At 44.0% G+C, this 22,514-nt stretch overlaps 1 protein-coding gene across 1 annotated transcript in view; it reads right to left on the reverse strand.

Moving 5' to 3' along the window:
• TRIP11 (thyroid hormone receptor interactor 11) overlaps window positions 1–22,514 on the reverse strand; it is a 1,018,241-nt gene that overhangs the window by 476,991 nt on the left and 518,736 nt on the right. Inside the window, exon 9 of the mRNA XM_069637842.1 lies at window positions 21,469–21,564. Within this exon, the coding sequence (XP_069493943.1) occupies window positions 21,469–21,564 (96 nt within the window). The remainder of the gene's footprint in view (window positions 1–21,468; window positions 21,565–22,514) is intronic.

Genomic DNA, 22,514 nt, shown 5'->3' on the forward strand with positions numbered 1-22,514 from the left:
GTAAGTCACCCTGACATTCTCTCGTAGCTGGTTGAATTTCCACAGAGTTGCTGCTGGAAACCGAAACGCCAGGGAGAGGAACACCAGATTGTGTGCATTGCTTTTAAGCTGGCCAAGACCTCCAGGAAGATCTTCCGGACTCGCAGGGAGCAGGACTGACAGAGCCTGAGCCGCCTCAACAGAGCGCGGGACCCCAGAAGCAAGGAAAGCCCATCTCGACAGCCAGGAACCGCGGTGTTGCTATTTGCGGTAGACGCAAGGAGCTGAAACATCGAACGCCCACTTGTTTGAAGATTGCTGGTTGCGAGCGGTGTCCGTCCCATTGCAGTGCAGGAGTCCCCAGAGGTCCTCCCTCTTTTCCCCACAACTGAGGCCCAGGGACAGCGAGATCTGCAGAGCTGCTCAGGAACAGAAGTGATCTGCTGCACTTTGTCTTCAATACAAAGGTACTGTAAAGGTCTGAGAGAATTTACCTCTTGCTGTAGAGTTGCTTGCATCTTCTACTACTCACAAGTCTAACAGCTTGTGGCCCTACATTGATTCTTCTTTTTCTTCAAAGACTTCTAAAACATTGTGCAAAGACTTTTCTTACTTACCGGCAAAGAAGTGCTTCAGATAATATAGACTTTTGCCCATTGACTTTGGCTTAGCCTGTTCCACTGAATGACTCTTACTGGGGATCTGAAAGTATATGCCCGCTTAATATGTGTGGTCTATTGTATGGTATAATAACCTTTTCCTTTGACTTACTCCTAAATGATTCTAAATGCAACAGTGATACATTATTGTCCCCATCACCTTAGCTATTGAAGTCACCTGAGGGTGCAGGTTGTGTCTGTGGGCCATCCCAAAAGGGTACTCCCAAAAGGGTACTCACTGATTTAGAGATATTAAAAGTGTGAAGTCTATTTGAGTGTTACTGTTATATTGCTGAAGAAGGCTTACTCTAACTGATAAATACATTCATAATGGTTTATTCAAGAAACCTTGTGTGTAAGAGTTTATTTGAATACTTGTCACTGTGAATCTCTAACTCCCCTACAGCTCACATTGACCGTTATTGAGATAAGCCTGGATACTCAATCACGCTACCAACCTGTGTAGTACAGACTTACACCAAAGGTTGGGTTCCTATTGCCAGGAGATCAGGGTTGTTGTAGTGCACCCAAAGGGTACTGCATAAAATCTTGCCCAATACTCATCATAAAGCGTTAATATACATTCCAGCATCAACAAGAACATCCCTTGATGATGATGATGGAACAATTGGTGAAATGTTTACAGGTTTCTTTAATCAAATATTAAAAATACCCATCTGTCCCTAGCAATAAGGTGTTTGCCCTACCTAACAAACTAACTAGGGCGTTTGTCGTCCGTCCTCCTTATAAAACAACCCTATCATGACCCTACTACTAATCAAGAAGGCTCAACGAAAAGAGGAGTCCAGGAGAAAGACTTCCTTCTCCCAGACAGGCTTCTTATAGCCTTAATAGTTATGTTGTGGGATGATTCCTGTTAATGTCATAAATAATTTCTTTTAATTCTTCAATGGGGCTTTTTCCCCTCCTGGGCTTCCCTTGGTTTTCCAAGCAAAAGGATCCTTGATTCAATAAATAAGGATTTGGATTTTGCAGTGTCTCCTTACAAGTCTCTATCCTTAGTTGACCTGGGGTTCTCCCCTGGCATTTTTATATTGGAACTCAAACTATTCTTTACTAATCCTCAACCCCTTATATTCTTGGGTACCAGAGTTCTGAGTCCCCTTAGGCTTATGTTCTTCTTGGGCATATCCTTTCTTGAAATAAGCAGGATGGCTCTCTTGCTGCTCTTTATTTGTATTAACATATTTGTGTGTACTGGGAATATTTAGATGCACTGGGACAAGTATGATTGGTCACTTGGTAATCTTCCGTCTCCTTCCTTGCTTTCCCCACCCAGGTCTCCCGTTGTTCTGTTACATATTGTGAATCGGGTAGGCGTCACCGGTTCTTCCAGTGGGTTCAGGCTCGTCTTGTTAACATGACCACTTCAGGTGTGCACTCCTTTCTGGGCCTCCGCATAGCCCTTCCTGGTACGGTCTCAACGAAGTTCGAGGCCAACACGGTCAACGGTCTATGGGTCACACCGCTGCCTCAAGGTTCTTCCCAGGCACGGAGCATGGCTCCCTGCCTCCACTGTGCCTTCTCCTTAGCAGCTTCAGAGTCCTCCCAACTCTAGACCTTGCTGCGTCTTTTGGCTTCCTTCACAGCCCAGGTTTGAGCTTCCCAGTCCCCAGTGGCATCATCCAATGGTCTTTCCTTTCTTTTTATCAGAAAACGCTGGGTCCTCTCCCAGTGCAGACGCACAGTTCTTTGTTTCTTTGCATTTGAGATTAGTTATTCCTTGTTCCCGCTTGTTTGCCCCAGTGTGGTTGGATGTCGACCACTGATCACTCTACATGTTTCTTGCATTCTTCTTCTTCACAGTGTGTGTGATTTGTTGAGGTTGATTACTGGTGATGTTGGTAACACATAGTCATATGAGAGGTTTGTTGAAGTTGACTGTTTTGGTTCGTGGATGTTTTCGTTGACGCCTCCGAAATAGGTTTAGGGAGTTTCTGGATGGAACAGTAGTCCTTGGCCCCAAGAGGGGAGTCTCTGCCTGTAGGGTTCAGCTTTCTGCGACCCCTAGGGGGAATATTGTGTAGCAGCACCACCTCCCTCGCCTCACATTGAAGGGCTCCCCACTGGGGAGAAGTAACGAGATCCTGTGAAATGTCACAACTGCCATAGGAAAAGGCCATTTTGTGCAGCTTATAACACTGGCACAATAAAATGAATCTATACACAATTTCTGAATAAGGAATATACACTCTAATTTTTTCGGAATGTTTTGTGCTGTTTCTTTAAGGGAAGGAACAGCTGCAGGGTTGTCTCCCTAAATTTTTGAATCTCCACACCAAACACGGTCTACATTTGTTTCACCTACATCACTGGCATGATGACATTTACTATGAAGCAGAGTTACTTAGTGGACCACGGCTCCCGTGTTATACTTTCGAGAGGGACAAATGCTGATGCACACTCTTGCAGGTGACAATGCGTGGCTATATGTGTATGTAAAGACGGATCAGAGTTTTAAGACTGTTTAATTCTTAGATTGCATTTTGAACGTCTCCAGCTTCACTGAAAAGAAATGCTTTGTATGACCATTTATTCAAGAACTAGACGCGGGTTGCCAAGGTGACCGACAGGCTTTCCTAAGGTAGGTGTTTTTTACCTGGCTGATGATCAGCGACGGTGTCGTACTGATTCATTTGTGTAGGATTCTCTTTGGTTGAAACATTAGGTTTACTAGTCCTTGGATTATATCCTTGTTGACAGATAAACTCAAGTGCCACTTGGAAGCAATTAAGAGTGATGGGATTCCTATTGAATTGGAATCATGGAATTAACTGGCAGAAGTATCATGCATAGTCAGCAGGTATTTCCTTGTATATGAATACGTTGGTCTCTGTGCAGCACAGACAATCACCAAGATGCAGAATATTTGTGTTATGTAGTTTAGGGATGCAATAACAGCATTGGTAGTCAATATGCTGATATGGCATCTTTTCTTTTTCCTTCTAGTGTGTTTTATACTGCTACAAGTGGTTTATGTGAGAGTCACCCACAGCACAATGTTTTGGAAACAACAAATGAATTGTATAGGGCATCCTTTGACGAATGGTCTACCAACATGGTGCGATGAACAGAAATATGTTGAGATTTTGAAAAGGGGGCACATTATTTGGATTGAGTTACCATTTTTGTAAAACTTTCTGATGAATTGTTTAGTGTTTATGCATTGTCATTTAGGTGTGATTTCAGTGTATATAACAATTTTCTTTGTGTAGTGTTGGTTGTTAAGGTTTTTTTAATAGTTGGTATATGTCATATTGACAAAATAAATAGATTTGAATTTAAGGTTTACTGGGTCCATTTTTTCAGGATTTACAGTGGAAAAAGAGAAGGGCCTTTCACTTGATAGGAGATATTCATTATGAATATCTAACTATCTCTTTTCATTACTTACATAATTAGGTCTGCCCCAGACCGGAAAGACAGGCTGACCTTGTTTGGCGTCTATTGTGTGGTATCTATACATCACCTATATTGAGTACATGATGACATATACGATATTACCCATCTATATATACACTTACAATGAAAATGCTTAATAGTAGTTCTGTTTAGGGTTTTGCTGCCAATATATGAAGGGTAGGAGGCAGGCCATACAAACTAGTTCACGTTTAATAGAATGGACTTATTCCAATAGAAACTGTCTACTGAAGTTCTGTTGAGAATTAGCAACCATGAACTAAATTATCAGCGGCATTAGCTACAGCATGAAGCATAGAAGAGGAGCCTGTCTTATACACTGTACTCAGACAGTAGAATTATACTTTCAGGCTTATCACAACTCTGAGTAAGGTTAATCTTGGAGTTAAGGTTTGGCTTTAATATACATAAAGCACTACGCAGTGACATCAGTGATAATGCCATCTGTGGTCCTGTGTGTCAGAATGAGCAGTACATGCTGCGGGTGCGACTTATAGTTGCATAGCTTACTATAATTAGCAAACGTCTATGGTTTTTCGATTTTGCTTTGTAACAAGTGCATCCCGTTGCCAATTTTGTATTTATTGACTATATGTGTGGGATATAGATACATGAAAAACACTAAGAGACAGAAAATTGAATCAGTTTAACACAACAAATCTATTTCAATTCAGGGAAAAACTTTGGTGCCAGATTAATAAAAGATAAAACCCCTGAAATTGGGTACTTGGGGAGCTGCCACGTTGCCTTGTCCATAGGTACACTAATGGCATCACTTATGTCTTCTAGAAATGTGAGACCACACATGACCTCATTAAAAGGCATCAATGGTAGTTTCACGTTTGCTTATTAAGTGTTATACAGCTAATACATTCTGTTTCAAAGCGCTCACAGGGCAACAGGGAGAGAAAATGAGATTGCAGTACAAATAAATATTCAAGAAAATACAGTGGGGAAGGGAAGACCGAACCTACCAAGCCTTGTGAGTATTCAGGACGTGCAAGTGCAGCAAGAGTAAGGGCAGTGGGCAGGTGCCGGGGTGTGTAAGAAAGGCCTGGCATCAATAGTAAGACAGACACAAGTGACTACAGTTCAAGATTGTTTATTGAACTTTAACAAGGGTGTGATAAACGCCTACCTAATCCTACATCTACAGATGGGAGCAAGCTATGACATTCAAATAATAATAAGGCAGTGCTAGTGGAGTCTCCTCAAAATAAAAGGGCCTATACTACAAAAAAAAACTATTGTCAGTCCTTACCGCTAAATACAAATAGTGTGGGGTAGTGTTCATGAAAAACAAAGAAGTGTTCACAAAATGATATATTAGGATATTCAGGCCTCCGTTCCTCACGTTTTCAGCATGGGACAAGGCAGTTCACTCGAGCAAAGTGCACACACTGGCTTCTTCGGCACGAGGATACAGTTCCATTACTAGCATCAGGGACTCCTGTGCCGAAGTCTTTTTACTTATCAAAGTCTCTTGATTCAGAGGGCCTGATGTGTCAAAACAAAATACAAAGTTCTTTTCCTCTCACAAGTACTCAATTTGGATGATTCACTTCACCCTGGATTCCCCCTCAGCTGGGCTCAGATCCCTTTTTACAATGCTAGTTACTTTGGATCCCCCTCTTCCGGGTTCAGATCCCCCTTTCAATGTTCAGAGAATATTCTTTCTAAGGTGACTCACGGTTCACCCAGAGTCCCCCTCAGCCGGGCTCAGCTCCTTCCTTTTTCACAACCAATCTCTCTCATCCAAGTTCGGACCAATTGCAGTTCGCATTAGCTATCGAATACTTTTAAATGTGCACAGGTTTTAGCTTGACCCATTGCAGGACCACTTCTATTTCGCCATTCAAATTTCACATTTGCCACCTCTCAGCTGGATACCCAACAGAGACATTCGAATGAGCACCCACGCTGTGCCAGACGACTGTTTATGGTATCTATCTTGGCTTCAAAAAGTTCAGTCACTCCTTGGATGTTCAATTAGATTTGCATCACTCATCACATAAGCTTCACACACTTTCTTCAGATTGCTTCATACCAAGTTGCTGCTTGCAACCTTGATTCTAACAGACACCGGTCGGCTATCAGTCTCCTCGACTCAACTGCTGTGCTGACTTTACTGGCACTGCTTTGTTGTAGGAGCCAAGGACAGTACCACGGCGGCAATCAATCCTCCCTGCCTTGGCAATCGACTCAGGAGAGCCCCGGGTACCTCCGACACACAATGCACCTTTCTTCAGCTTTAATTCCGGGTCTTAGGTTTCCTATCCTCGAGGGCTCGTGAAAGTAGTGGTTTTCCTCCGTAAAGATCAAGGCACTTCCCTCCTTGCAACCCCTCTCTGGTCTTGCCGCCTTTCTCCTCGTATTAAACTGCCATCTCGGAACTGCTGCTTCTTTATGTGTTTTGCCTTGCTTAGAGTGTGCTTTGATGCTCTGTCTCTTATCTGTCTGGGGAAGCGTGATGGAATTCATGTGTGTGTAATTATCAGTAGTAGCCCGACCCTTCTGTTGGGCATGTCAGGTATATGGCTTGTGTGTTAGTCCATTTTCTCTCACAGTGAGCTGTTCGTGAGAAGTGAGAAAGTGTTAATGTCGGAAAAGGGGGTGGGGGGCTGAGTTACTAAGTATCCTACCTGGTAGGATGGGGAACAGGTGTTACCGGGAAAGGGATACTGCATCTCACTGTCCGGTGTCCCACTCTCACTCCCCGAAGATCCCCCCCCCATCTAGGTGATCCTCCCGCACTGGTACACTCCCAGGAAGTGGATCAAAAAGGAGTGGCTGTGTCCTGGCCACCTGGATGACAGTTCCCCAGGGACTAGCGGGTGAGACGCCTTCTGGTTTCTCACAGGTGTCCGTGCTCGAGGGTGAGTCACAGAAGAAGTGCAAGGTATGGTAAGTGCCATGCAGACAAGAGCCACGTTAGGTGGAAAAGTGCGAGTATGCAGTGCGGAGGGCGTGCCGAGGCAAGTGCTGAAGGTAGACAGAAGCTGGGGAGATTGGGTGTGAGTGGCCAGGGGCCGCGAGGATGCATAAGGGTCCAAGACACCAATCACAGGAACTGTGGGATTAGCAGAGGAGGGAAGAAGGGAAGGAGGAGGAAAAGAGGAAAGTCTTGAGGTGTTTTCGGAATTTAAGAAGGTCCTGCTCAAGATGCAGAGGGAGGGGGAGGCTTTTCCATTCCATAGGTGGGATCCAGCTGAGGAAAGCAAACAACCTCCTGCTCTCTGTTTAGCGAAACTCTTTACAGACAGGGAGATGGTGCCAGAGAAACGTAGAGTTCTAGAAGGAGAGTATTTTATAAGAAAGAGTTGCAGCTAGTGTGGTCCCCGGCCCAAGACAGCCTTGTGGATGATGCAGAGGGATTTGAATTTGATCCATGCAGCAACCAGCAGTTAGTGGAGACTTTTTAGGGCAGGAGAGATGCGGTCCCTGGGCTTAAGGCCAAGGATAAGTCTTGCTGTTCTATTCTGGATTAGCTGAAGGGGTCACAGAGTGCAAAAATGTAGATTGAGTAGGAGGCTGTTGCAATAGTCAAGAGTAGAGAAAACCAGGGCTCGGGGAAACATTGAGCTTCTAAGGGGAAGTGAGAAAAGGAAGAATTCCTTTGAGAAGGAAGAGTTGAAAGTGGGACTTTTTAGCAATGTCCTGAGTGGAAGGAGGGAAGGAAGGAGAGAGAGGAGTCAAAGAGGACTCCAAGGTTTCTGGCTTCAGAAGAAAGAGCAGGGGGAGAGCCCAAGGTGGGAGGCCAGACAAATTACAATGGAAAATGAGAGATGCAATGTTTAAATAAAAAAACACTACTACACACATTAAAACTTAAGTAGTGGTACCAAAATGCTTTACTCATTTAATTTCACATCATACTTATAACTAACGTCGGTTTCAACCATCTGACTGTAACTGTGCTCAGGCAGATGGCAACAGATTAGTAACTCCTGTCAAAGGAATTCCAGTACAGTTATTTGATTTGAATCTCTCCGGACACCTTTTCCATGAAAAACATTTATACTTGGCTACGAACACAAGCTATTTGAAAAGTAGTAACTCAGGCCTTCAGGATAGGTAGAAGGGACGCACGTCTGTATAGAAATAGTCACATGTTGAAAAGTCCAAACAATACTCTTTAAAAGCATAGCGATGAAAATAAGATATGCACAGTCTAACTAGGACTTTGCAGCAATGCAAATGAGGATAGTAACGAACCCCACAACAGGCAACAGTTGAACAAATCCATTTTTTTTTACATCACAAGTGTCTGCCACTAAGGATAAGGTAAGTCTATACAATGAAGAAGAGTAATGCGTTGGTAAGCAAGCTGGTAAAGATTAATCTTGAGCTACATGTTTATGGGTAAAATAGTTTTTTAGGAAAGAGGAAGACGACAAAGTTGCGCACTAAAACTTGTGATCTTTCTACTTGAATTGAGTTGTTCTGGACCTTGAGGTCCAGTCTGAAAGGCTTCATTTATTTTTAGAAGCAGGAAAATTACTTTTCAATATATCGTTAAGTATGAGTGAGATTCTGAAAGGCTATATTTCTCCTTTGTTGGCATACACTAAAGGGCACATTTGCAAAAACGATCACAAATGGAAATAACACAGAGGATGCACTCCACCCCCCATGTGCTCTTTCTAGAATCATGCAGGTCACTGTATTCTCGAAAGTGGCCCAAGCATTTCAGAATAGCTGGACAACAGCACAAACAATACACTGGGTAGCACCCTTGCATACTTTATTGTCAGGACCACCATCCCCAACTCTAATATATTACAGGCTTGTATGCTGGGAGCACATTTCACACTGACAGGTCCTTAAAGGGCCATAACTGAAATGATGAAGGGAAATAAAAAGCATTTTGATCCCTGTTTGAGGGGAAAGAAATGCAAGTGGATACAAGCGGTTCATGCCACGGTGGTTCCACTTTTTAAAAACATGCATGTTTGCCAGGAGCGACCCTGTCATGCAATGCCCAGCCCCCTGCACTTGTTTTAAACAGGAGCAGGGGAATGTCTATTTTCATTGCATTTTAAAGTGCATCCCACTTCCGAATAAGGGCTGTGCTATAAAATGCACAGAAACGCTCCCCGATTAGCACAAATGGGGTAAAAGACAGCATTTATATATGTGCATTTATGATGTGCACATTCAAGTGACCTTTCATGAAAAGGGCACATCTTACTTTATAGCACAAATGATGAGGAGCTAGAACCAAATCAAGTTTTCAGAATGTGTGCTTAAATTTCTAGTTGCACAATGTTTCTCAAATTTCGTAGAAAAAAGTACTTGATGTTTTTCATACTGGTATGTACTTCACAGGGATGTCATAAATGATGTCACCAGTGTGCTCTAGTTTCCATTAGGTGTCATCTAATTGCAGAAGGCCCATGACAAAATTCACTGCATTTTATTGTTTTTATCGAGAGGGTGAATTTTATCACATGGATTACAATGCCCAATTATTTTGTCTTTGTTCTTAAAGAAATTAGATTTAGTTAAGACTGTTTGCTGTCCACTGCTCATCATGCGGATTCCTTTCAGTAAATTAAAAAGGGTGGATTTGAACCATAAAATCAAAATGAAATGTTTATGATAATCTAAGGATATTGTGGACTGACAGTATGGCTGATATTACCACATATGTTACCAGATGAACTCACTTTTTTCAGCTGCAGTTTTCAAACCTTAAAAATGAGCAGTGGTTATAGTGCATTCCTTTAGATTTTATCATAGGAAACCACCTGCAGTAACTTCTATGTGCCTGACAAATTATTGAGAAAGTGCTGTGTCCAGCGTGGAGAAGGGAGTTTGGGTCTTAGTTGAAATGAAATGATTCCAATTTTAGTTTAATGTCTCCAGATAAAAACATGTACAAAGTATGGTGATGGTTGGAGGGTAGAGCGAGGATATTTGTAGCAGCCAAAGTCACCTTGACGTTGTATTTAGATGATCCTAGTATTTCCTTTGCTTTCACCTTGAGTTTTTCTTAAATTTCCAAGACGTGTCAGTTTGGTAATGCTTGTATGACGGTATTTAGCACTTTATAAAATGTTACTGTCTTGCCAACCACTTTAAATGACAGAATTTGTAGGACTACTCCATGAAAGAAATCTGCTGACTGAGCTTTTACAGCTAATGCCGTCTTGTTCTAGCCATCCATATTTTGAGGAACAGAGGTTTCTTGGTAGGATGTTGCGTTTTAGAAATCCAGTCCGTAATTTAGGGACTGCTGCCTCAAATGCTCTACGAGTGGCAGACAGTAACACTAACCCAATTCTTTGTGGAAACAGAAGCCAATGAAGGGACCTCAATGTTTCTCATATATGGTTATGTTTTTTTAATAATGAAAGATCTGGTTCTCCGTTCTTTTCACAATAATTTGTAAGTCATCAATTACTTTTATTTTGGGGCAACCAGGTATGCTATGACAATAGTCAAGTTTTGATGGAGTTGAGGCAATCTTGTATTACACTTCAAGGACAGGTATTGCATTTTTTAACATGTACGATGGCGAGCTGCTCAGTAATTTGTCTCTTTGAGGGGCAATGCAGTGGTTGTAGACAAAAGTTATGCCATGAATTGGAGCAAATATAACAGGTGTGAAGATCCAAAGGGCTGAATGAGGAATTCATTCCACCCCTCTAAGCCTTTAAACTTTTAAGTAAGCTAGTCAGTGCAGGGGCATCTACACTATTACCATATTACTTCCTTGGTAACTAAGTTGCAATTGCTTTCAAGTAAGAATTGAAACTGCACTGCTTTGGTATGAATTTGAATTGCACCGTTCTGGTCAAAATAAACTGTCTCTTAATTGTAAACAAAAATCTTTTCATTTTTTGAAAAAATATGGCAGCACCACTACAATTCTTAAAAATAGCTGCCCAGCTCACATGAATCAAATGATTCAGACATCTACATCAGCTATTGATTTCAAGTTGATTAATTATACACAAGATCTCAAATGGTGGGGTGACCAATAGTGGCTCTTACCGCACGTACCTGAAACCATGAAGCCTAACAGCTACATGGAATAAAAGGGTTGTGCTGCGTATACACCGTTAAACAGACACCCCGTCTAAACCCATTCGTAAGGAAGAAAAATATTCATTTTCCTTTTTCCAAATAAAAGTCATGGGCAATTCTCACCGCACGTACCTGTATCCGTGTAGCCCTACAGCCACATGTAATAACATGGATGGCTGCACATCGTCAAACAGACATTCTGTTTTAACCTACTCGTAATTAAGAAAAAGATTCACTTGTCGCTTTAAATATATCCGCAATGAAGAAGAAAAAGATTCTCTTTTCTCTTCAGAAATGGCGGCTATTACAATAAGCAAATTGTTTTCATGTAACCTTGGTTACATTCCCACGTAATTTCAGGAAGTAACAACAAACATCTAATCAGCGGCAAGCATACGCCCCAAACAGGAAGGGAGCAACCAATTATGAACAGGCTACGTCATTCCAGGAAGCAGACTTTCTCAGACGCTTCGTCGGAACTAAGCTGTAAGCTGACTGATTGCTGCACTGACCAAGTTGCTGTGAATACCAACGGAAGGTAAGCATCGGCACACACACTAATAGACATCAGCACTTAGGCAGATTGTCAATACGTAAACATCCGGATCGCGTGCCAACAATGAGATTACTGGAGTCTCTGTCCCCCGCTCCTTCCCGCGAGGTGTTTCCTTAAAACCATGAGGACGGCACAATAAAGGTTTTTTTAACCACGTTCAGCATCATGATAAATACGGCATGCATATTTTCAAACACAATGTTTGATTTACTGACCAAATCGCGTTTACCTCAGCTAACTTATGTAACGTGTCCGAGTCTCTGTAGCAGTAATGATCACGTCATCATGACTCCTAAACTATCTTTTTCCTTCTATTATTTTTCAGGATGTGTTCCCGATACACAGTTGTCATTGAAACAATTCGGACTCTCAATAATCAACCAACGTCACCAAAGCAACTGAAACCAGGCATCAATTTGAATTGCCTCAGGCTGAACAAACATAGATGCAATCCTGAGAAGCAAATGGTAAAAACTCATAAAATGTTTTCTGAACTATCAACTTAGAACAACTCTCGGTGACATAGATAATCTAAGTGCTCAATATAATGGCTATTTTTGTCATTTACCTTTTGCATTTAGAATATTCACGATGAAGAATTGACCCCTTTCTAAGAAACGCGAGCAATGTTCATTGAAAATGCTGGACCAAACATGCCATTAACGACGGGTCTCTGTTCTGGGATAAACTGCTCCTGCTCTTTCTTTACCAACTAATGTGGTAAGAATCCCATGTATGTTCAGGAGTTTTGAATTAAGTAGTTAACTTTTAGGCTTGCATTAAATGCACAATTTTAACCTTTGCAGTGAAAGACAGCCAGTACGCAACTTCTGAAAATATCCCTTTTCTCTTTCTGTGTTTGCCTCCCTCACAGGGATTGTCACCTTAAATAAATTGCCCCGAGGAAGGCATATTTTTGAAATTCAGGCCACACAGGCGGTCTCGCCAAAATGTAACAGAGGTCAACAGTAAAGAAAAACTATTTGAGTTTTTTTTTTTCCTTTTTGTACGAACTTGAAATAAAGCATCTTTTTGACCTTGAAGCCAACCACTAATTGTTGTCTTCGACGTAGGCAAACCTGCTTTAGTAATCAAGACTTTGAATACTTTCAAATAATTTAATTTGTACAAACAACATTACAAACTGTTTTTCTATTGTTCTATCGTCTTTTGGTATTTAAACATGCAATGTTTTTGCTTACACAGGTTGGTTTAACAAAACTTTTTTCTTAAACAAGAATAATCTCTTGTGGATCTAATTGCCTATATCAGTTTTGCTCCTTTTCATTAGCAACCTACTGTTTTCAAATTACTTGTATTATATTTTTCAACAACAGTCCTTTTTTTACACTTTTTGTTAAATCACTTGAATTATATTTTGTAAAAAAGTATTTTCTACACTTTTTGTCAGCATATAATAAACAAAATGCTAAGATTTTCTCTTTTTCCTCTCTTGCTTTGCGCCTGATTGCTTACTTTAACTACAAAGTTATCAAAACAATTGAAATATCTAAAGATACTCAACACAAAAACTAATTGAATTTATTTCATCATTTGGATAAATTAATAATTTCGCTAGTGGTCTTTTGGAAACCCAATGTATGTATATTATAGAACCCCACCAAAAGCTGCATCACCAGGGGCATACCCCTTCTTTGTTATCAGTGTAGATTCACAGTGACATGGAGCAAGTAAAACACCGAGTTAACATTTGAGATGTCGCAAAAATTAAATTTCAGGTTTATACCCATTCAGTTGTTGTCCAATAGCAGTGCCGAACTTTCCCAAGACAGCAAGGTATGCTAATAACGTTGCCCTCATCTTTCACCAATTGCATCATTTATTGGCAATCACCTGCATAGATCTGAAAGAGTATTCCAAATATGTCTATTAGGGAGGTTGGAGGGCTAAGACACTCAAAAGCTATTGTGATTGCTCTTTGGCTTGTTCTACGGAATCAAACAAGTAAATTATCTCATTTTACACAGGAAGACCGCTTCTGAAGGATGTATGTGTATCATTCAATTCATAAATTCCCATTTTGGGCTTTAGTCCACGGTCAAGGAACGTGTGGTCCAATGTATTATATGCCAGGCGATTCATTGTGTTTCTTCAATAACGGCTAACAATGTAGTTTCAGTACTTTTTGATAGTTATGAGAAGGTGTTTTTCTTCGCTGAAGGATTGAAGTTTCAAATTGACAATTATTTCCAGGGTGCTTTACCATTTTAACTCCAATCATGTGATGATGTAAGTAAAGTATTTCTTTGCTTTTAATAAATTCAACAATTGATACCATGTAGGAATGACATGCATTACTTACCGTAGTAGCATTTCTGATGATTGTATCTGCTTAGATTCACATGCTGTGCATATAGTCCAACATCCAGTGGTAACCGCAGTTTATTGCATCTTGTCTTTTGAGAATCGAAAAGGGACATTGAAATGGTGTGCTTGTAAGACTATGCTTAACGTGACGTGTAGTATACCCAGAATCCCTCACGTGTCGAGGTCCCTCCGACTGTTTTTTTTCTGCCGTGAGGGAGCTTTTTGACTATCGTGAGTGAGTACATAAAAGAGAGAAAGTAGTAAGACATCTATGTTCCTTCCAACCGAGCAGGGAGGAAGGGTGGGCGCATGTGAATCTTTAAGATTAACAAGCATCAGAAGACATGCATTATTTACCGTAATAGCATTTAGGATGATTCGATCTGCTTAGAATCACATGCTGTATACAGACTAGCGAGCAGTACCCAGAGTTGGAGGTGGGTTGTGAGAAGTAACAGTAGTGAAAAGATGTCTTAGTACTGCTTGTCCCATCTGAGAATCAGACCTAGAATGTGTTTCTAGGCAATAGTGTTTTGTAAAATACCAGGTTGCCGCTTTGTGAAGCCCCATTGCCTCGAGTAGAATGTACTCTAGGCTGACGGGCAGTTCTCTCTTAGCAAGAGTGTAACAGAGTGTGATGCAATTGACAATCCACCTTGAGATGGCTGATTTCGAGAAAGGATCCCCTTCTCTACCAGCTGCCCCTGAAACGAAAAACTGGTTTCTCTTTCTTAGTAAAACATGACTGTCCTGCGCACGTCTAGTGTGTGTAGGCTCTTTATGCCACATTAGTGGGGTTCTGGAAGAAAGTCGGTAGTTCTATATAATCTATATAAATTTAGGCCCAAATTGAGGGTGAGTGTGCAGAACCACCATATCTCTGTGAACTGTAACGAAAGGGTCTAGAACAGAAAGGGCCTGTAGTTCACCGACTCTCCTTATTGAAGTGATATCCACTAGGAAGGCGGTCTTGTAGGTAAGATCCTTGAGACTTTTGTGCATAGGCTCAAAGGGAGACCCCATATGTCTAGTCAATACCACATTTAGGTCCGATCCGGGAGGCGCTCGAAATGGGGGCGGGGGGGAATCCTTTTAATCCCTTCCATAAAAGCCTTATTAACTGGTATTTTCCACCACAACAACTTCTGTTGGGAAGTAGTGTAGGCTGATAGTGCAGCTAGGTGAACCTTTAGGGAATTAAAACCCAGGCCTGAGTCTAGTAAGTGAGTCATGTACAACACAATGTGGGTAGGAGAGCAGTGAATGGGATTGACGCCCTTGGAATTGCGCTAGATGACAAAACGCTTCCATTTACTGGAGTAGCAATACCGGGTGTTAGGTTTCCTCGCCTCCCTAAGTATATACATGCATCTTTGAGGAAGTTGGAGGTGCCCAAACTCTATGACCTCAGGAGCCAGGCCGCTAAGTTCAGAGTTTGCGTGCATGGGTGAAGTATTTCCCCCTTGTCCTGAGATAACATGTTGTATGGGCAAGGCAGTTTCATTGGAGGAGAGAGGGGCATCTCCGTCAGATGAGAGAACCAGGGTTGGCGGGCCCACATTGGGGCCACCAGTATCATGGTAACTGGTTCTTGGTGCATCTTGTGCACAATCTTGTTAAGTAAGGGAGTCGGGGGGGAACGGGGAGTAAACAAATGTCCATGATCTTTGTATCAAGAGACCGTTCCCCTTGGATCGGTTCTGCGGGTACCTGGAGGCGTAATCTTGGCATTGAGCGTTCACCAGAGTTGCGAATGGGTCGATCTCTGGGAAGTCCCATTCTGGGAAAACGGACAGTTTGTCTTCTTGTAGTCGCCATTCATACTCTACAGGCAATGGGAAGTCCCTGCGGAGCACATCCGCTAGAAGATTGAACGTGTTGGGACAACAGGAACATCCTGTGTTTGAGAGCCCACTCCCAAACGTTGTGGGACAGTTTGGAAAGCCCTGGCGAGTGTGTGCCCCTTGTTTGTTCAGGTAGTAGATGGCTGTGGTGTGGTCTGTGAGGATCAGGACCATCTTGCCCTGCAGCTCTATCTGAAAGGCTTTCAGTGCTTTGAATACGCTAACAGCCCCAACAGGTTTATGTGGTTGGATTTCTTCTTGTTGATGGGGGAGTCCCAGGCTGAATAAGGGGTCTATCGTCTTGAGTGTTGGATAGGCATATTCCGTAGGAATCCCCTGTTATGAGCCAGTCGTCGAGGTAAGGATAAACTCAGATGGATTGCCTGCGCAGGTGCGCTGCTGCCACTGCCAGTACCTTTGTAAATACCCTTGGTGCCGAGGCAATGCCAAAGGGGAGTACTTTGAACAGATAGTGCTTGCCCTCTATCATGAACCATAGGTATTTTCTGTGTGCAGGCAACATTGAAATATGAAAGTATGCATCTTTCATGTCCAATGTTGCCATGTAATCCCCCTGTGTGAGGTGAGGAATTATCTCCTGTAATGTGACCATACGAAACCTCTGAGGTTTGACAAAATTGTTCGCTGGGCGCAAGTCTAGCACAGGGCGCATGGGGAGATCCTTTTTGGGTACAAGGAAGTACACTGAATAAATACCCTTGTTTACCTGTAGAAGAGGAACGACTTCTATGGCGCCCTTTTCCTGCAGGATCTCGACCTCTTGCAGCAGGATACTTAAGTGTTCCGGCGTCAAGCGTCTTGATCTCGGAGGTCTGAATTGAGGTGGTCGGGAGAACTCTATGCAGTACCCGTGGGCGACTGTTGGGCACCCACAGGTCTGTTATCCCCTGCCATGGGTGAAGGAAGGTTGTTAGCCGTCTCCCGACCATGGAGGCATGGGATGGGACCCGGATCTGAGGGTAATTTCTGGCCTGAGGCCGGGGAGCCTCTGGGGTTGGAATTACGACCCCTGCCCTTTCAACGGCGTTGTCCTCTAGGTGGATATGGGGTGGTGGTGTTGGATCCCTGTCCCGAGGACCAGTTGTTCCCTGAACCATACTGGTTGTGAGGGGAGCGAGCTTGCCCACGAAAGGCCACCTCCTCTCTGTTGGAAAGGCCTTTGGGTAATCTGGTTCAAGGTCTTAAGAGTCTTGTGCTCCTTTTTTGCTGTCTCAAGCGCCTCATCAGCGGCCTTGCCGAACAAGTTGTTCTCCTCCACCAGCTTGTTGATTATGTTGCTTAAGGAAGCCTGGGTTTCTGGCTTAAACCCAGAATTTCTCAGCCATGCATGCCACTTAAGCAGGGTACCTTGGGCTAAAGTGCTGTTCGTAGCAGCATCCAAAGAATTTTTCAGAATATTGTGGTTGACCTGCTTGACCCCAGATACAATCGAAAGCAGGCGAGCCCACACCGGTTCAGGGACCTCTTGAAGGCCCTCTTGCAGCAGGATCCATTGAACAGGTGTCTCTTAATAGAATTTAGTAGTGGGATACCTGGCTGGCAGAGGCTTTTCCTTAAGTAGGTCTTCAACAAGGTCCAAATCTGGCACAGCCTCGTGTGGCAATTTGGAAGTGTTTGGCTGTCTTCTTTAAGATGGTGTTAAGCGCCATCTATTCATCAACAGGTGATGCCTGGCGGACTGGTGAAGAGGGAGGGGAGTCTATCCATAAGGTGTCAGGGTCCGGGTAGGGGATGCCCAAGGTTGACTATCAACCGGCTGGTTGTCCTCCCAGCCCTCTATGGTATCAGCAGGATCATCAGTAGGGTCCCCAAAGGGTGGGCAGTCATAATTTCGAAAAAAAATATCGACAGACAAAAATGTCGACAAAAAAATTTCGACTTTCGTTTTTTTTTAATTATATATTTATTTTAGGGGTTCGGGAGTTAAAAAAAAGGGAAAAATTAAAAAAAAAAATAGAAAAGGGGGGTTGGTGGGGGGACCCCCCCATTTAAAAAAAAAATGCATTGAAAAAAAAAGTCGACTTTTTTTTTCGACATTTTCTTTTCGAAATTTTGACTGTCGACATTTTTGTTGTCGACATTATGACTATAAACCCCCCAAACGGATCGTCATCTTGTAAATATGGATCCATAGGAACTTCCTCATCAGTAAGGTCATAAACGTCCTCTTCATGAGGAGCATCAAAAGTCCTCTGAAACTTGGCAATAGGCATATAAGGGCTCCCTCACGAGGCCTTTTACGAGCAAACATTTCTGAGAATTGTACAAACTTTTCCAGTCTGTTCATGCACCCCTCAAACTTATCACCGGTCCATGATGAGGAACCAGAGGGTTCTAGGGGAGGAAAGGGGTCTTCCTGATTATCCTCTTCCCTAGAACGTAGGGATGTCACCATCAAAGTCTTAGATAAGGAAAAGGACTCAGTGTAATCCTTTCGAGATTCCGGCCATTGCGACTCGTCTTTAGACGTGTCTTTAGGTCATTCCTTTAGTTTCGACGTGTCCCTCGACTGTTCTTTGTGTTTCACCGCTGAAACGATCTTCGCAATACTATCACTGATGCTCTGGGTTACAGGGAGGTGTTTAGGCTGGGCCGGTGGCAGCGCAGTGGACTTTGCCGCAACTGGGACCTTGAGCAGCGTCAGCGCTCTCTTCTGAGGTGTCTAGACAGCCGCGTGGATATTGGTGCTACCGCCCTTACTCTTGGACTGCCCGGACGTCTGCCGCTGCCACGGTTGTGGGGAGGCCTGCCGAACATGGGGATTGGCGGGCACCGCCGAACTATCCGACGTGCCCGTTGGAGCACTTCGACTGAACCGCCGAAGCAGAACTTTGGGTTTGTGTGCTTTGTTTGGGAATCATGTTTGTCCCTGTCTCCGGGATGTACATTGCCCATAGCAAGGCTTCCGTCGTGCCAATCGAGGCCAGTGACGAACGACGTAGAGCGAGGACGCCCCGCTGTAAGGTCAATGGCCTACGAAGTGGAGCCTTAGTCATCGCCAACCTCTTCGTCACACTCGTCGGCTGTGATGGCGGGGAATTACTCTCATCCTGCGACATATCGTAGGCCGCCCACCGCTTCACACAACACTCCTTTATAGTCTTGGGACGTAGGAGCATACAGGTCGCACAGGATGCCTCGTGATCGAGGGGAAGACACCTATTGCACCGCCGGTGCTTGTCTTTCCATGGGAATTTTGCCTTACAGGAAGGACAACATCTAAATGGAGTCCTGTCCATAGCGCAGGAATGTGATAACGACGACAGACCCAAGTGAACAAAGAGAGGGGAAAAGGAAAGACATTCTTGAAAAAGAATATGATCACCCAGACCCCACTCTCCCTACTGTACATGCCGGCCAGAAGGCCCGGCCAAGTATTCGGCAACGCCAACTGGATCAACAGCCGTCAGAATTCCGTAGTCGGCAGTCTTCGGCAGTGGGACAGGAATACATCATGGCCACTGGTCATGGGGCCAGTCCTTCCTCATCTCCAGAGTCCCATTGGACCGAGTCCTGACGCCTTTGGCGCCAGGCTCATGTTAAAGTGTGCTCTGCACACTCTAGGCCTAGGGCATGTGCAACTGGACCGGGCGTGGCACAAGGAACAGAACTGGAAGGCACGTGCTACAGGCCCAAAGAAGGACAAGGTGGAGTTTGTAGGCGGAGCTATGGGAGGGGCCTCAACCAGCCTATATAAGGCCAGGTCATCCACGTGCCCTCGCTTTGCGTTATTCTGCTTGCAAGCAGCGCAACGCTCTCCGCTGTATCTACCTGTGCCTCGCTGGATTACAGCCTCATCTTCGAGATTTCCTGGGAACGCTTCTTACCAGCAGTCTTCCGCCTCATCTCCACAAGCGTCTTCTCTCCAGCTACTCTGTCGCTGCGGACGCGTTTTACCTGCTGCCAGTCGCTCCATCTGCTACCAGCCTCCACATCGCTGAGCACGCATCTTACCTGTCGCCAGCCACCACATCGCTGAGCATGCATCTTACCTGTCGCCAGCCACCACATCGCTGAGCACGCACCTTACCTGTTGCCAGCCTCCACATCGCTAGCTCTCCAGCTGCTGCATCGCTGAACGCGCCTCTTACCTGCAACTCGTTGTGGACTGTGCCAGACTCTTCTTCTTACCTCCATTTCCTTACGGTCTGAGTCGAGTCTTCTTCCGAGCCAACATTCCACCACGGTCGGAGCCGGAGACGCCCACCACAAATCTTCATCGAAGGCCCGGACACCATTCTTCATCGTCGGCCTTCACCTACGAGGGAAAAGAAAAAAAAGGTTAGAACTTATATGCGCTCACACGGCCGCATATATACATGAGACATTGCAAGAATTACAGCTAGATGGAATACAGTCATTCCGACCAAACTATAATCATACTAAAGACTTACCTTATACTTGGATTGGTCGCAGCCGGTCTGGATCAACCTTCCCACGGGCCAGTGAAGTTAACTCGGCCCATTCTACACGCCCCTGCTAGGAAAGGCAGGACGGATAGCTCAACATTACAAAACTACAGGGGAGCGTCTATGGGAAAGTGCTTGCCCACCATATTGTGGCACGAAAGGGCTGGTGGAAGTCATGGGGTCCCCACTCCGTTCTCATTGCCTCTCCTCTTCACACAGGGGCAACATCCATCTCCTGAGCCGCAGGTCAAACCACTCTCTGAGGGGGAAGGTGATTCTGAGGAACCAGACCAAGGGAGGGCTCCACGCCACGTTAGGGATACTGTTACAGGCGCGCCCATGTCGACATCCCCTTTCGATTCTCGAAAGACAAGATGCAATACTCTGCGGTTACCACTGGATGTCCGGCTATATGCACAGCATGTGATTCTAAGCAGATTAACAAGCATCAGAATGTGCTGTTACAGCAAGCAAACCCACATTGTAATTGAGCCTTGATAACTTCCACAGCATAAAAAGAATGAGCTGCAACTATAATGGCAAGATTCTGAATAATGAAAGATGGATAGGTCTTCACTTCATGAAATGGGCCAGAAAATTGCAAATGGCCATCAGGAATAGAACTGAATGTTTCATAAAGGCGGATAACATCACTGAGGGGGTCTGCATATTGATCTTTAAGTTGTAAAATGCTACCTTTTGACTTGTAAACCATTGTACCTTTGAATCAACATTACCCCTAATAATGTATTTTTGTCATTTATTGGGAATCTTAAGGTGTGTAGAAGATCCACTTTTCTCTGCAATGCTTATCCAAGTGTGACTGTACAAGGGAAATCTAATCAGGCCACAAGCTACATTACCAGGCCCTTTAAGAAGTTTTGAGTACGAGACGGAATATCCGAAAGTGGCAGCACAGCCACCTACAAATGATTTTTGAATGACTTCCATAAGGAAGGTCAAAATACAGTATTATTTCCAAATCCTCTGTTTGGACCAACAAACACTAGGCACTGTCGGGCAGCTCAGGGTGGATGTGTATTTCTTATTTACTAGGGAGCTGAAGGCAAGTACTCTGAACAGTGGATTTGGTATTGAAAGTAGAAATAATTACTTTTTACAAAATTAGCTGCATGACTGCAATTCCACAGTATATTATCCAAACATATGTAATTGATATTCACGTTACCACAACACACTTTTTCATTTTCAATCTGGCATTTTTCTTTCTGCAGCTCTTCTAGGCTCGTTTTGAGTTTTAAAACATCTCCTGCTCCAGTTTGTGGGCCATCAACCTACATAGCACGACACATTAAAAGACAACTTTAAAAAGGTACTTTCAAAATAAAATTACATTGCTGGTGACAGTGAAACTGACAATGTGAGACATTTCGAATTTTAAAAAGCTTTACTTAGTGTAAATCTGTGAGGTTATTTTCTTTTTATTTATTTTTTTGAACTTTATTAGCAGTTTAACTCAACAATACAAATTTCCCACAAACCCCGCCCCCCCAACTCTGCCCCCCCCAGTGCATTCACAAAAGCATGAAATCACAACACAGCATATCCTTCCAAATACAAAAACGCAAAAGGAGAGAAAGGCATCTGAGTATAAACACCTCCGATCGAGCGGCAGTCCAGGTCCAACATATTGCAAGTGACATACCCTTCCACCGTTCCCCCCTCTGCCGTTCGCAATGGACGTCCAGTCAATAGGCGAGGTACTCCCACTGAGTGAGTCAAGGCCACCTCCCTACGGCAAGAGGGCCGAGTCCCCTCCACTTGATTGCTTGAGAAGATACAACGTATAAGCATCCCACATCTGCCTATCACCCCAACACTTCACTTGCATTGCGCCCCATCTCGTTTCCATGTCCTGACAGTACAAAACATCTTCAGACCATTGGGCGATCGTCGGACCCCTCCTCCCGCCCCACGCCACGGCCACACGGCGCTTAGCCAGGATCAGGAGGAGGCCCGACAATCTCCTGGTTTCTTTGGGTATTAGTTTGGTATACCCCAGTAAAGCGAGCATGGGGTCGGGCGCGAGCTGTCGTCCCAGAATGTCTCCGACCACCACAAACACCTGCGCCCAGAAGCGCTCCAGCTCTACACATTCCCAAGCCACATGTAAATACCCTGCCCCTTCACGCCCGCATCTGAGGCAGGCCCCCGACCTGTGAGGGAAGTATTCTTTTAGCTGAGCCGGAGTGTAAGAACATTGATGTAGAAACTTAAAGTGAAT

The sequence above is a fragment of the Ambystoma mexicanum genome, chromosome 14 (genome assembly GCF_040938575.1).
Source record: "Ambystoma mexicanum isolate Mex_15411 chromosome 14, UKY_AmexF1_1, whole genome shotgun sequence".
Classification (NCBI taxonomy): domain Eukaryota; kingdom Metazoa; phylum Chordata; class Amphibia; order Caudata; family Ambystomatidae; genus Ambystoma; species Ambystoma mexicanum.